Below are 15,244 nucleotides of genomic sequence, written 5' to 3' on the forward strand. Positions count from 1 at the left end.
GGTATCAACATTTTATTTTTCCTTTTCAAAATTTTTCCGGAAGTAAATTTTATTTGATGATCTCTAAACAACCAATAATTGATTAAGCCTCAAAAAGGAGAAAAACTGAAAAGAAATCCAGATAGAAGCTGCACATGACTAGGATGAAGTTAGAAGGCTTACAGATTAATTAGGCACAATTCTTTGGATGCACCTTCTTCTTCTTTACCTGGCAATTACATTCATGCATGCTGTTTCTGATGCAACCAAATTTCCTCTTCAGCTGCTTCCACATGCTTCCCTTCTTCTTCACTACAGAATGACTGCCACCACCACTTTTCTCCATCTCTATCCTCATCCTACAACACTCCTTCTCCAACTCCATTACCCTATCATCCATGTCTTTCATCTCTGCTCTTAGCAGCTCTTCCTCACTAGCAGCAGTACCCTGACTATGGTTGTCCCTGTCCACCCCAACAACTGCATTCTCTCCACCTTCCACCCTCTGACACCTACCATAAGAATCCAGCATATCACCATTTGCGATTGCATCCCGCAGCTGCAAATGTCCCACATATAGTACCTGTACTACAACTCGCAGTGGCAACCGTTCATTCTGTCTAGCATGCTCACGTGCCTCTTGAGACATCTTATGGCAATCCAACACCCGACATACCTCCTCTCTCTCTGTCTCTGTCAGGTACCCATGCTTGCCCAAATAAATATCAATGGCTCTATATATTCCATCAGTGTTTCGTTGAATTCCCAATGATGTCGCAATTGCCATCTCTGCCAGTGATATAAATGTATCCTTCTTCAAAGCCACATCACTTGCTACCTCAGACAAGAATTCTTCAATGAGCTCTGTAACTCCAACTAACTCTGCTGAATCTGATGAATTATAATTGGCATAGAAGCTTTTCACAATCCTTCCAATGCACTCAGTATCGTACTTCTCTTCCCTAGCATAACCTTGAGAAGGTATCAAGAGATCTACAACCGTGGCTTCATTTAGTTTCTTCCCCATCCTGATTTCAAGTCTATTTCTACAGTCTAAGCTAGCTTGCAAGGTGATTGCTGACCGTAGCATTTCAGACAAGTACTTGAAAGGTACTAGTTCCCTCTCATCAGGCAATAACTTCTCCACTTGTTCAATAACCTCCCTCTTCTTATGAAGAGGCAAGCCTACCCCTCCAACCACACAATATACCCACTTCTCCAAATAACGGAGAAGACAACCTGTGATATATTCTGATTGAATCCCTTTGTGAATCATGGCAGTCATGACAAACAGATAATGTTGGAGTGTCAATGTGATCAACTGATCTTGTTTCCAATCAGGGACATAAAGCCTTCTTCTTGCACTTGGATAATAACCATTTTTTCCATCCCCACTGTCACCATCCATAGGATTCTTGATTGGTTTTCCAAGGAGGTCGGGTTTAGAAATTGCCTTTGATACAATGGAATCCAAACAAGAATTTATCAGGCCAAGTTCTAGAGCTTGTCTAATAACAAGTTCCGTGCTTTGGAAAGCCTTGATGGATTCATTCCAGCTGGGGAAAACCCATTGTTCCATGAATGATAGACATCTATCGTAAAGATTGTTGGGGCTGAAATCATCAGTCATTTCTAGATAATGAGCAAGGCAAGCAAGTGGGATGACATTTTCGGCAGACAAGTTCAGCTCATGACCATAGAAGAACTTTGCAGCAAGTTCGAATGTTTGAGAATCACCTGGTATGTCTGGGAGCAAGTGGGATATATCTTCATGTTGATTTTTTTCAAGTAATTTAGCAAGTTTAGCAGATTTTGCAACAAGAAGTTTCTATGAACAAAGGAAATGAACAAAAAATTACATATGCAGAAGAAAACAAATAAATATAAGTAGTGAAATATTCTTGGGCCGTCTCAGTGTTTGTTCCTTACTTTCTTCAAGCGGAAGTGGACTCCATGCACATTAATTTGCACGTCTGACAGTGCTGAAGCAATTAAAAGACTGAAATCCAAAGATGTTAAAAATTAAAGAGCATTGAGAGCATGAAATTGATGTGGAGAGAGAGAGAGAGAGAGAGAGAGAGAGAGAGAGATACCCGTCCTCCTTCATGGACATTTTCTTGGTCTCTTCTCTGAATTTTCAATTTGAAGTAGGAAAGCAGAAGTCGTTCTGTAACCACCAAAGAAACAAGGATAAAAGAGGTTGTCTTCTGAATTATTTTTCTAGATTGGTTGCCGTGAGTTCAGAAAGGATACCTGATTTCACTTCAGCTTAGAATCATCAATACTAGTAAATAATCAAATAGAATAGATTCCTATATGAAATCTGCAGGCTAATAGTTTAAAATAACAAAGTGGTTAAAGAAGAAGAAGAATAACAAGAGTGGCAGCTGTTGGCTGATGGAGGAAACAGCAACAACAGTAGTGGAAGCAGAAAAGGGGCAAGAGAGGGAGGTTGTTAATGGGCCTTCCATTGTTTCACATGTTAACTTCTTGCATTTAATGTGATGTGCTGCCTCTTCATTTGTTATACAACAAATTCAGCAAAAAAAAATGCAACAGAAAACCAGATTCAACGTTTTTTCTTCAAGGGCCTTTTCCAGAAAAAAAAAAAGAAGTAATAAACATTTTGAATCAACAAAACTAATTGTGTTTAAGGAATAATGTTCAAATCAGTAGTGAATGGGAAAATAATTAATTTTTTTGGACAAAATTAGACTTTAAAAAAAAGGAGAAAGTTGGATAGGCACGGGTTTAGTGGCAGATGTAGATAGAAATGGTCTTTACTATTTGTACCATCTTTGTGAGAGAAAAGTTTCTTTATCTGTATCTTGACTCCACAACAATTTTCATATGGTGTACTTCCATGTCTCTGGTAAGTATGAAGAAGCCAAGGAGCTCATTTGGGATGTTTTTAACAGAACAGGAAGGTTGGTTAAACTTGTAACCAGTGAAGGTAATATCAGTTTCAATGGTGATGACTATATTGTCATGATCAAATGAAAAGATCAGACAACAAAAAAGTGGAAGAGGAGAAATATGCAGATGAAGCGTTTGGGGTGCTTGGAAGTTGGAACAAGAACATGAAGCAATTTGGTTGAGAAATGACATATAAATATCGTTGCAAAATCACTCTACAAAGTAATGGAACTGTCACAAAGACAATGGAAAATGTAGAAACCATTTCTATGTGCATCTGCTACTAAACAAGAAGCCATCAAACTTTTTTCCTTTTTCAGTGCTAATTTTGTCCAAAAATTTTAATTATTTTCCTACTCACCAATTTGAACATTATTCCCTAAACACAACTGTTTTTGTTATTTCAGCAAAGTTTATTACCTTTTTTTGCAAAAGGGTTCAACTATGATACCAGAAAAGCTTGTAACCAATCAACTGGTATCACAAAAGTGGTAATCAATCAGGTGGTATTTATTTATTTGATAGGAAACCAATCAGGTGATATTTATCAAAATTCACAAAAAGAAAAGACTCTAAATCTGATTTTGTATTGCATTTTTTTTTCTGAATTTGTTACTGTATAACAAATTAGGAGGCAGCACATCTCACCAGCAAGGGAAGTTTAAACATAAGAGATGTTTGAACACCCATTGACAACCCCCCTCACACCCCTTATTACACACACACACACACACCAAATATGTTTAACATGAACAAGACTATATACATCTCATCAGTTTGATGCTTTATTTTTAAATCCATAACAATAACCACGCTGCAGAGAAGGAAAGATCAAAGATTTTAATTGGTAATGACAACAGAAAGATCTAAGAGAAATGATTACCGTGTGGACTAACTAATTAATATTAATCGATCAGGTGATACAGATAACCATTTGGAACTTGAGGGAAATGCCACTTGAATCTATGGTGATACTTCTCTGCTGGTATGCCACCTTAGATGCCTTCTTTCCACTTCAAGTTCCTGCCCACAAACAAAGTTTCCATCAGAATAAACACAAGGGAAAGAGCAGTATTTCAATTATAGTTTTATCATATATGCAACAGGTTACAAATAACACTAGTATGTCCAAATTAATGAACATCCTAGGAAAATTGCTCCAACCAGATGACTATTTTAACCATCGAAAGCATCAATTTTTTTGGACACTAAGAAAATGTGGTTGATATTCCCAAGAGTATTTGGCTAAGGCCATCCAAACTCTTGCTTGCAAAGTACCTAGGTTATGCTCAATCAACTGGCTATCCCATGCAAGGACCATCATTGATGGATAAGATTCATAAGAAATCCTTTTTTTATTTTATTTTATTCTTTTAATGCTGGGTCAAAACCAAATTGATGAGCTAGACGTCAAGGACAAAAACAAATCACTCCATGAATATATCCTCATTTTTTATGACTGATCAAAAAACTAAAAGTCCTTAGCCCATATCTTCCTAATCCTATGTGAAGAAAGTAAATAACTAGCAGACTCGCTTTTCCCACATCCTATCCTGTGCAACCTGAACTCCCTGTGGTAGTTGCAGACATAAGGAGCTCAATAATGATGATAGATAAGAGGGTGGAGAGTCTCAAAAGGGTTAGTGCCAAATACCTGTTGGAAGCAAGTGGGATCGACAACTGACCTGGTTGCTGTTGGCAACTATGTGTATCCAAGTTCCTCAAAAGCCAAAGCGTCCAGTTAACAACAATTACCTTTATTTTTGAGAAAGATGGAAATAGTGTTGTATTAAGAATTGAGAACAAATAGCAGGAGAGAGCTTTGCCAAACAACTAAACAAAAAGAGGGCTAATAAAAGAGCCCTTGTACAAGATAATTTTTACAAATAAATAATTTTTTTGTAAATAAATAGTTTTTTACAAATAATGTTTACAAATAAATAATAGAAATTACAAAATCATTATCCACAATAACTAATAAAAATTGTCTTGATCAATTTTTTTTCAAAATCATAATCATATGGTAAATTATAGAGAAACTTGAATTGAATCGAATCATGAACTGGATCGTAAATTGTAAGATTATTTATATTTTTTACAAACTTATCAAAAAAATAATTATAAATATACTAAAAGGCTAAATATGTAGAGGATGATTTTACACTATGGCTTTACTTTTCAGAAAAAAATGTTTAATCCATATCTACAATATATATACCTAAAACAATAGACTTTAACACTTGTCCAATAGAAGCCTAAGATGATAAATCAAGTTTGACTTGAAAGGAAAAAAAAAATCACATATAATGGCTCTCTAGCCTACATATGATGTAAAACAAACCCGATGTTTGGTCTTAAATAACATAAATAAATCATTTTTTTAGTAAGGGCTTTAAAACAAGTCTCCCATAACAAAACTAAATATAAACAAAACGTAACAAAGTAGAGAACTAATTCTTAATTGACTTTATTTGAAACACAGTGCATCGTATAAGTCGTAAGATTTATAAATCAACCATAGGATTCAAAAAAAAATCACAAGATTTTTGCAAAAAAGGATTCAGACATAAGATTCAAAACAAAACCCTTGGGATTCATGATTCAAATTGTGAATCATATCATAAAATTGTAAGCTTTTGACAACATTGGTCTTGATACATCATAGTGGGCTGGGATACCAAAAGGGCGGAATTATTAGTATTTCTGGGATTGTTGTCACTTATTTCTTCTTGAAGTTGTATAAGAAAATAAAAACTATTCTACAGTTTCACACAAGACAACCAAAAGTACCAAGTCCGGTTACCTCCAACTTTCTCCACCCTCAGACTACTTCACGATACTACTAAGAACAAACTAGAAATTTTTATATTCCATTATGATAGAAGCTTATGAGAACTCAACAATTTTCCTGATTTTTATAAGAACATGCATCAATTGAAGGGAATTTTGGTAATTAGAAGCACCAAGCCAAAAAGCCTTGAATGAATCAAGAAATGTCATCAGCATTTTCGCTAATGAAGAGTCAACAGAAAATAAGAACTCCAATTGTAAAACAAAGATCACACAAGGAGTAATTGAACAGGTGCTATAATTTCACCATTACATGTGAGGACCATCACAGAGGGCCAGATGCCAAATTTTACACTAATTCAAATTTAAGGCTCTCTCACCAAGCAACTGTTCCTTCAACCACTAGCCAACTTTAGTGCTCCTCAAACCACAATTTGGATTGGTCTAGATCAATGGGATGGTACATTGATCAGTCATGTCGTTTGGAAAATTTACAAGTCGAAATGATATTGGCATTAATGCCAGCAGGCATAACAGTCCAGAGCCTCATCAAGGAAAGTAATGATAATTGAAATTTTAAGAATATTTTTTGCAATTTGGATCATAATCCATTCCCCACCAATGGCAGGATAAATCTTCCCACTTTAGTGTTCCTCAAACCACAATTTGGATTGGTCCAGATCAATGGGATGGTCCATTGAGTCACATCATTTGGAAACCTTACAAGTAGAAATGATATTAGCATTAAATGCTGGTAAGACTAACAGTCCAAAATCTCATCAAGGAAAGTAATGATAAGTGGAGATTTGGGAACACTTTTTTCCAAGTTGGATCACGTAATACATTCAGCCACCTATGGCAAGATAAACTTTCTATTTCCCTTCATATAATGCAATAGGTGTCAATTGGAAAGAACAAATCCCTGTGAATCTTGTCTTCCCTTTTTGCTACCTTTCAAACTTCTAACGGGATTTTGAAAATAAATTGTCCCAAAACCTAGAAGGATGAGAGTATTATCCTCCACCACAACTAAAGCATTTTTCACCAAGAAACCATGGTTGTCAAAATCTTACAATTTACAACAGAACTCAAGATTCAGATCATGAATACCAAAGGTTTCAATTCAAATCTTATGTCTTAATCCTTTTCAACAAATATCGTATTGTTACTGTTCAAATCCCACTATTGAATTTGTAAATTTTATGATTTATACAATTCATCCAAATTCAATCATTCCAATTGAGACCTAAAATTAGTATGAAATGTATAGTTCAAGCTCAACAGCAAACTGATATAAGAAAAAATTTCTGAATAGATGACAAAATTATCAAGAAAGAATACTACTCTGGGATATTTGTGTGATTGAAAGAACAACCAAGAATTCAAGATATGACATTCACAGATACATACAAGTGAATATAACAGTGTCCAGTAGATAGTTTTTGTTCCAGTTAAAGTGGAAAGTGCAAGTAAATAAAATAGATAGAAAATCTTTTACACTCTGGAAATCAAAGGCTACTGGACAGACAAGTCTTGCTTTTATACCAATTGGGGTGTTGAACACTTAAACTTTTGTCCATGCACATATTCCTTATTTATATATATTTGTATGCATAGTGGCATATGTATACATGCATGTGCATATATAGTAAATTTGAAGCTTACAGATTAAAATGCCATTGAAATAGTAAGAATAGTAATAACAAGACCTTATTAACCAAAGCAAGATGAATGGCAGCATGTCTTTAATACCAATCATATTCCATATAAGACCATTGCTTATATGTAGATGAACCAAAAAATTTATATTAGAATAAACCAAGTAGCACATAAATGACTTAAGAGGATAAGGAAGGTTGCTCAATTTGTTATTTCTGCTAATGGCATAGCTGCTTTTGAAGCTGTGCCATTGGTATTTGAGAAACTTGTTGGGAAGGCAGAACCTACAGGTGTGGTTGTGTCTGTGTTGAGGGTTGAAGTTCCTGAAGCAACAGCTTTTGCTGCTGTTGTCAAATAAGGTCAACTCCTCAGGCTTCTTCAATTACATGTTCATTTTGGCAAGCATTTGTCGCATCTTTCAAGACAGAGACCTAAAAGGATAAAAGAGAACTGAGAAGACAATACTTACCCTTCTTTGACTAGTTACTACTTATGTCCTTCGTGTGATGTATTCTCAGTACAATTACAAGTTAAAGTAACTGATGGTTGTGCAGTTGAAGGTGCCACTGAAGCTTGTGCAGTTGCAGGAATTCTGGTTGCTGCCTGTGGTACACTTCCAATTCATTGAATCTGCAACATAGATGTAAAGCTTACAAAATCAAACATGCAGCAATTGGAACCACTTACAAGAAACAGACTTATTAGAGGAAGCAACATGCCAAGAAAAAGTTTTAAGAGGGTTGAAATATGACTCCCTATCTTCTTATCTTACATTTAAAAGAGTAATATTACTGTCAATTTACCATATCAGCCACTCCTCAACTTCTTCACATGATAAAAAAAGTAAAGAAATAAATACAAAAGTAAGCAAATCAATCAAACCTAAATAAGCATACGAGTGAACCATCTGCCCCTTACAAAATAGATAGTAAAACATCCAAATGAACCATGAGCAGAACACCACCTAAATATTATATGTATCATATCAAATAATGTATATAATTTATGTAAGTATAAACATATAACTTGACAACTCATTATCACCATTTCTTGTTCATTTTTTGTGCAATCTTCTAGCAGCTAAACTGACACCTCATGGCTCTTGCATAGGTTCTAGCAATTATTTTTAACATTTGATTCCTTTAGATGGAAAAATGCCGAAATTAGTGACCCTTGGATCTCATCATATAACTTTTAATTCATTAATTATTTATAAATGGAATCATCAACCATAAGTGGTCAAATACTATTTCACATACTAACCTGTGTTCAAGTAATGAGTTCAGTAAACTGAGACAGTTCACCAAGTCCATATTGCAACCATTTGCAGTGAGCTTCATACTCTTCTTGTTATTTTGTATAATTACTGATTCTAATACTCGTTTAAATGAACTAACGCCTTAGAACACATAGAAATGGAGAAGTTGGGCTGTTGCAGATTCATGATTCAGACTGAAATAATGGATGAGAAGGATGACTTAGTGGGAGGGTAGATAGTAGGTTTTGGTTACTTAATTCAAATAAAAAAATCTAGCCAAAGGACTTCTAAGACTTTCCACACAGATAGGTCCTAAACAAAATACAGTTATGTTGGTGTGGGTCCCAGTCTTCTAGGTAGATGTGTTGTTTAATCACAAATCAGACCTAATTTATTCTCCCAAGCCAAATAAAAAAGGCAAGTTAAATGCATAAAAACTTACTAATAGGATAGAAGATCTCAAACAAAACACACAAATATAATTGTCCCATACTTGTTTTATACTAGTCATACAACAAAAAATAAAGAAAAATGACAAAATTGTATGGTACAAGAAGAATGCTTAAGTTATAAATGCTTCAAATTTGTAAGCGTCATGAATTTTTGAAGCTAAAAGGCAGAATTCATTCATAAATGCTCTGATTACAAACTGGGAAATAAAAACAGCAAGAAAGAGAAAAAATACAGCCTTAGAGATCAAACTAAACTTGCTGAACACTAAACAGATAATCACAAACAGGGGGAGCGAACAGTTCAAGAAACCTCTGCAAACGGTGCAAAGTTGATGAGGTGCCAAAATGGAAGACCAACTGCCTCCAATAGAGATTAACTTCAGCAAGTGTGACTCCCTGGAATAAAACTTAAGGCTTTTGGAAGGAGAACTTTCCATGGAAAACCCCACAACCATGGCAAATCAAAACATAAATGAAGATTTAAGAGGAGGCAAGAAGAAGCCAAACACCTCCTCCCGTAAAAACAGTGTTGACCAGCCCAGATCTTTATTAACCAAATTAAAGTGCCTTGCCCGTTTTTCAAAATTGTAGATGGTAACCGCCACCTCTTCAAAAATAGCACTCCAAAGATCAAGGTATCCACGGAGATGGGCACAAATTACCTGGTTTAAGCTCCACAAAAATCGAAACATCAAGAAACAGATCGCCAGAAAAGTTGTCTTCTCCAATTCTGGCGCCAGACTCAACAACAGCAAACTCATCCCCTGACAGAACTATGAAACAATTAATGCTATCAGTAGCTAGCCCATTATCAATGCCATAGAATCTTCCAACTAGACCAAATCAGTTCCACAATGTATCCATCTTCAGGTCTAAAGACTAAAGAAAGCATTGGAAATAACCATGAACAGTGTTGCTTGAAATTTGGATCAAATATTGGGCAATGCTAGTTGTGGCTTCACGAACTCCAGGTACAGCAGTGACTGGGAAAGCATCACCAGCAATGCTTCCCCCAATGACCCCGCCCACACACACCCAGGCAATGAATTAAAAAGTCACCCCATTAGAAAAAATGCACTTTCATCTCCTGTAAGTTTGAGCCACAATAGTGTCCCCAGTCATAAGGACTATCAAGATGAGGAAAATCCTTCTTGGACTTTAATTGCAATGGACCTCTGAATACTTCCTCTACATCATTCAAAAACAAAAGACTCCCTTCCAAATGATCCACGAGGACTTCACCATGAGATACCAGTAAGTAGAAGAAAACAGACAACCTCACAGATGTGACTTGTGAGAGAAAAACTCTGATAGGAAGAGCCAAAACCAAGATAAAAGATTAGAAGATTAGGTAGTATAATTGGGTTAATGAAGTTTTGATCAATCAATTTTCTGCTAACACTGAGGGAATGCTTGCTGCCCATATGTAACTTGGATTCATTTAGATTTTAGACTATAAATGGAGAGAAAAGCTAAGGCTCCATTTGGCATCATTTTTAATAAGAAATGATTCTTATAATGATTTTGAAAAAAAAAAAATCATTTGCCTATTTTAGATTCTCAAAATAATATTGAGTTTAGAAGAGCGATCCTGAGAATAAGAATGGTGTTTCGACTTTGGATTGACCTGAATCTTTCCCCATGCCTTTACTCAACATATGTAATGAATAGGTCTACAATGCTCTCACATGTCATAGAACAATGAAAGTATAAAGAATTTTGATTGGAGTAACAGGGGGCAGATTTATATAGAAGTCAGTGTGGGCAATTGCCCCCACTGACATTTTGAAAAGTTTCATGTGGTTAAAGAAGGCATTTGACCTTTTTTTATAATTGCCCCCACTCAAATATACAACAATGACTTGTATGACACCCACACACACTAGGACCTACTTGAAATCTAAAACTGAAATGGAATAATGAGAAATTACATGACTCTATACCCTATTATCTTCTTTCAATGTTACAAGCATTATCCCTGAGAACTAAAGGGATCATCCAAAACCATCTATTCTCTTTTCCAATTTAGGGTTGGAACGGGTTGCTGGACTGTGGAGGAGGAAATCAAGGAGACAAACCAGGTAGAATCCTTCCTTCTATCTTATTCATTCTTGAAGGATGCACTTGAATTTGTTGATGCATTTCCCCCTTTTGGGATGAGATCTTTTCCTTGGTGTTTTACAACCTTTAGTAAGTGAAAATGTTTTAATCCCAATTTTTGTTTTGATTATTCAAATGGTATGACTAAGTTGTTGTTATTAATGTCTTCCCCCATTGATCAAAGTCCTGGATCTGCCACTGTGGAGTAATCACTAAAACCATTCAAAATATAAGTTCAACCAAGGCTGTAGTATCTAGGAACTGCTCAATCTTTGATACAGCAATGAATTCTCAGATCAGAATATATCATCCCATTTCAATTTTCAACATATTAAAAATAAGATAAGAGAAAGATAAAGATATCAAAAAGACAAAAAAAAAATCAAACCCAGTTCACCTTAGCTATGGACCTCAATTCTCAAAATGACTTTCAGGGTAACATGCCTATAAGGAAGCTATTCGAAATAATCTCAAGTTTCTTGTTGAGGATGCTAGTTACTGATTCTTTAGGTTGCTTTTAATAGTATACTTGTTATTCCAAATGATCCGTTGACAGATGGAGTAATGGACTTATTTGCACTATCTGACGTTGTTAAAAGACCAAACGAAGACAGGTAAGAGTCTCGTCAAACACCTAGTGAGCACAACAAATTGACTTTGATGTATCCTAGTTTTTCTGTGAGAAGTCGAGGCCATGTCACGTAGATGATCGAGAGTCTTAAAACTCAACCACTATCAACAAAATGGAAGCCACTTGATTTCTGGAACATGCTCTTGACTTCTCTGAGTTGAACATTAGTTTGTCAAAGGTACGTAGTTACAGTACAGGCATGTACTAGTTAAACTCCAGATTGTACACCGGATAGAAGTATCAACTGCACTCTGTTTAGAATGCATACCTATATCAACAGAAGCACCTCGACGATCAAATAGTTTCTGAACTTGTTTCAACCGTCCAAACCAAACCTGTAAGATCGTCTGAGAAGAAAACGTAAAATGAGAAGAGTATTTCTTTGTTTGAAGGGAAAAAAAAAAAAAAAGAAAAAGAAAATTTGGCTGCGATTACCACAAACCGGATAGTAGCATCCGGCAACGTCACTTCTCGATACGGAGAGTAGATCCACCGGGCACCAAGAGAAGAGGAAGATTGGCTGCTGTTGCAGTGGTGAACGTTTGAAGGAAGAGATGATGAACCCTCAGGCCTCAACTCAAGCTTGTGAAGTCTGAAGTGAAGCAACGAGAGAGTTTAAAGTTTAAGCCAAACTTTTATTGGAGCACGCGATCCCAGTAAGGTGTACACGTGTTCTAAAATGTTAAAACTCCGCCAACTAGGACACGTGTTTTGAATGTAACAGTCATTATTGGAAGGAAAACATTATTTCAATTTTAAATTGAAGTAGGTTGCGTTTGGATAAGCTTCAACCTGAAAACACGGATGCAGTTCGTTTGAAGCACTGAGAATGAGAAGCAATATTTTTTATGAAGTTTTTTTTTTTTTTTTTGAGAAAATATTTTCTTATGAAGCTCTTACCAGGGGTGCAACTTGAACAGGATGGGTCGGGTTGAGGGTCAATCCAGGCCCAATCCTAACGTAGATTACATTCGGACATGGCCCAATTCAAGGTCAAGCCCAAGTTTATCAACTTAATTCTAACCTGAATTTAATCCAACATAACTCGGGCTTGGATTAAAAATATATGTAAGTATTATTAATAAATTCACATATACATATTTTATACATTTATGCATGTATATATAATTAAAAAAATGTTTCTAAATAAATAAAATGCATGATGTGCTTCAGCGAGTTCATTTATAATCACGTAGTGTAAGGGCATGTGATATGCTGATATGCACGCGTGTGCTAGTAAAAGGGCAAAGTCACAAAGATATGACTTATTAGTTGCAGCAAAACCAAGGCATGTCTGTGATTAATAGTATAGATATATGTCATAAATACATAATATACTTGTTCATAAAAAATCCATGATGTATACATTTATCATATATGTATACTAGTGGGGACTTGTGTGATACACTGAAAAATCTGAAAGATTGATGATTTTATTTTTTATTAATTAATTGATAAAGTAATAATCAAAATTTGATGTAATTGTATTTTTCATTTAATGTTGATTTACAGAAAATAATTATTGTTAATTTAATATGAATAAATATTTCTTAATAAATTTAATTTTATTAATCATTTGTAGTAATTTTAATAATTGTTATCATTTTTATTATTTTTAAATGAAATTTTGATTGACTTTAAATAAATAAAAATAATTATAAAATCTAACATTTTTATTAATTTCACTAATAATTAACAATTATATAAGAATGGAAATTGGGCAGGGCACCCCATCCCTATCCCCACCCTATAGTGAAGACACTCTACCCCATCCCCACCCCATCCCAGTGTTCAGATGAGTTTAGGACAAAGCACACACTCCTCATCAAGGATGGGGAATCCTTGAATTTTCCTTACCCTATCCCTAGTGTCGGGCGGGTTCAAGACAAGGCAACCACACCCTATCAACCCAATATTCAATTTGATGACAAAAATTAACAAAATGATATACTGAGTATCAACCACATGTTAAATTTCTAAAAGTACACAGAATTGTCTTTAATTTTCAAATATGTAATTTTAAGAAAATTTTGGAAAACTTATTCAAATTTTGAAATGTAATATCAAAAGGATATACTGTGTAATTTTGAAAATTTGTTCAATTTTATTTTTAAACTATTATTAAATAATTTATTTTCTTTTTAAATGGTTTACTTACATAATTACATTATTTTATCTTATATTTTCTAATATAAAATAATCAATAATTTCCTTTTTCCAATATTATACTAACTTATCTTAATAATTTGTGTAATTATTGGTTAAAATTACAATTTTACCTTTCCCATACTCATTTATCTTTAATAATTTACAATGAAAATTACATAATTTTTCAATAGTTTTCCAAAATCTATCAAATGTAATAAGTTTTCCTAAAATTTCCAAAATATTCCAATAATTTTCAAAAACTTTGTAATACATTTTAAATAAGCTTTCAAAAATTTTATATCTTTTTATTTCCAAATGTTATTTTACAAAAATGTAGTTTTATGAAAATTTTTTAAAAAATTATTACATTTGTGTAATTATGGAGATTTATTGAAAATTATTTTAAATTGTTATTAAATATTTATTTTTATTAGGTAGTTTACTAACAAAATTACACTAATTTATCTTTTATTTTCCCATATAAATTAATTAATAATTTCATTTTACAACATTATAATATTATATTCCTCCATCTACATTCAGTTATTAACTATAATAATAGCAATAACTAAAATTTTATAATTTTTGATAATTGTTAAATATAATTCTCAATTTTATAGAAATTAGTTAAAGAGCTTTCAATTTTTATAAAATATTGTTAATTAACATGAATATTACAATATTTACCCAAAATATTGTTGTTAATTAACATCAATATATATATATATATATATATATATATATATATATATATATATATATATTAAAGTAGAACATGTCATATCAACGGTCCTGTCCTTATTTCGTTACCCAAACCTTGTAATTCTAGAGCGGGTGCAAGATTCCCTCTATAAGCACTAGGAGTAGACCTGGCAAAAAGTTGACCCAACCCAACCCAAAAAAACAAGGTTAGGGTCTCATATTTAGCTACCCGAATGTGAAAATGATCCGACCTGACCCAACCCGAAAAAAACTGGGTTGGGTCATGGGTCAACCCGCTGACCCAATTGTCAAGTCTAATTGGGATTATTGTTTACTCTTTAAATTGTTAAATGTTCAAGTTTTTTGTTTTATATTTGGAATTTTAAGGTTAATTCTTGTAATTTTGACATTTTTTATGTAATTTTTCTTTATTTTTTTAAATTTCAATTATTTTTTGGAATGACCCGAATTGACCTATGGGTCAACCCTAACCCGAACATTTAGGGTTAGGGTCTAGCATTTGAAAACCCAACCCGAAATTCAACCCGACCCGAAATCAATCCAAAGTACCTTGACCCAACCCGAACCCGACCCACCCAACCCAATTGC

General features: G+C 34.1%; 1 protein-coding gene across 4 annotated transcripts; it reads right to left on the minus strand.

Annotated features, from left to right (window-relative positions):
• LOC104603310 (BTB/POZ domain-containing protein At5g17580-like) lies at positions 1-12,389 on the minus strand. Of its 4 annotated transcripts, none has more exons than XM_019198740.2 (8): positions 12,221-12,389; positions 12,054-12,132; positions 7,814-7,974; positions 4,581-4,650; positions 3,779-3,918; positions 2,073-2,146; positions 1,909-1,978; positions 1-1,807 (listed from the first exon to the last, which is right to left on the minus strand). In XM_019198740.2, exons 6-8 carry the CDS (start codon positions 2,090-2,092, stop codon positions 170-172), a joined length of 1,728 nt encoding a protein of 575 aa, XP_019054285.1. In that variant the 5' UTR covers positions 2,093-2,146; positions 3,779-3,918; positions 4,581-4,650; positions 7,814-7,974; positions 12,054-12,132; positions 12,221-12,389; the 3' UTR covers positions 1-169. The 4 variants fall into 4 exon arrangements, with proteins under 4 accessions (XP_019054285.1, XP_019054284.1, XP_010265613.1 ...); XM_019198739.2 differs by having other exon boundaries at positions 4,550-4,650; XM_010267311.3 differs by lacking the exon at positions 4,581-4,650.
• Between the last annotated feature and the right edge of the window lie 2,855 nt (positions 12,390-15,244).

This window comes from Nelumbo nucifera, chromosome 2 (genome assembly GCF_055504915.1).
Source record: "Nelumbo nucifera cultivar China Antique chromosome 2, China Antique-T2T, whole genome shotgun sequence".
Lineage (NCBI taxonomy): Eukaryota > Viridiplantae > Streptophyta > Magnoliopsida > Proteales > Nelumbonaceae > Nelumbo > Nelumbo nucifera.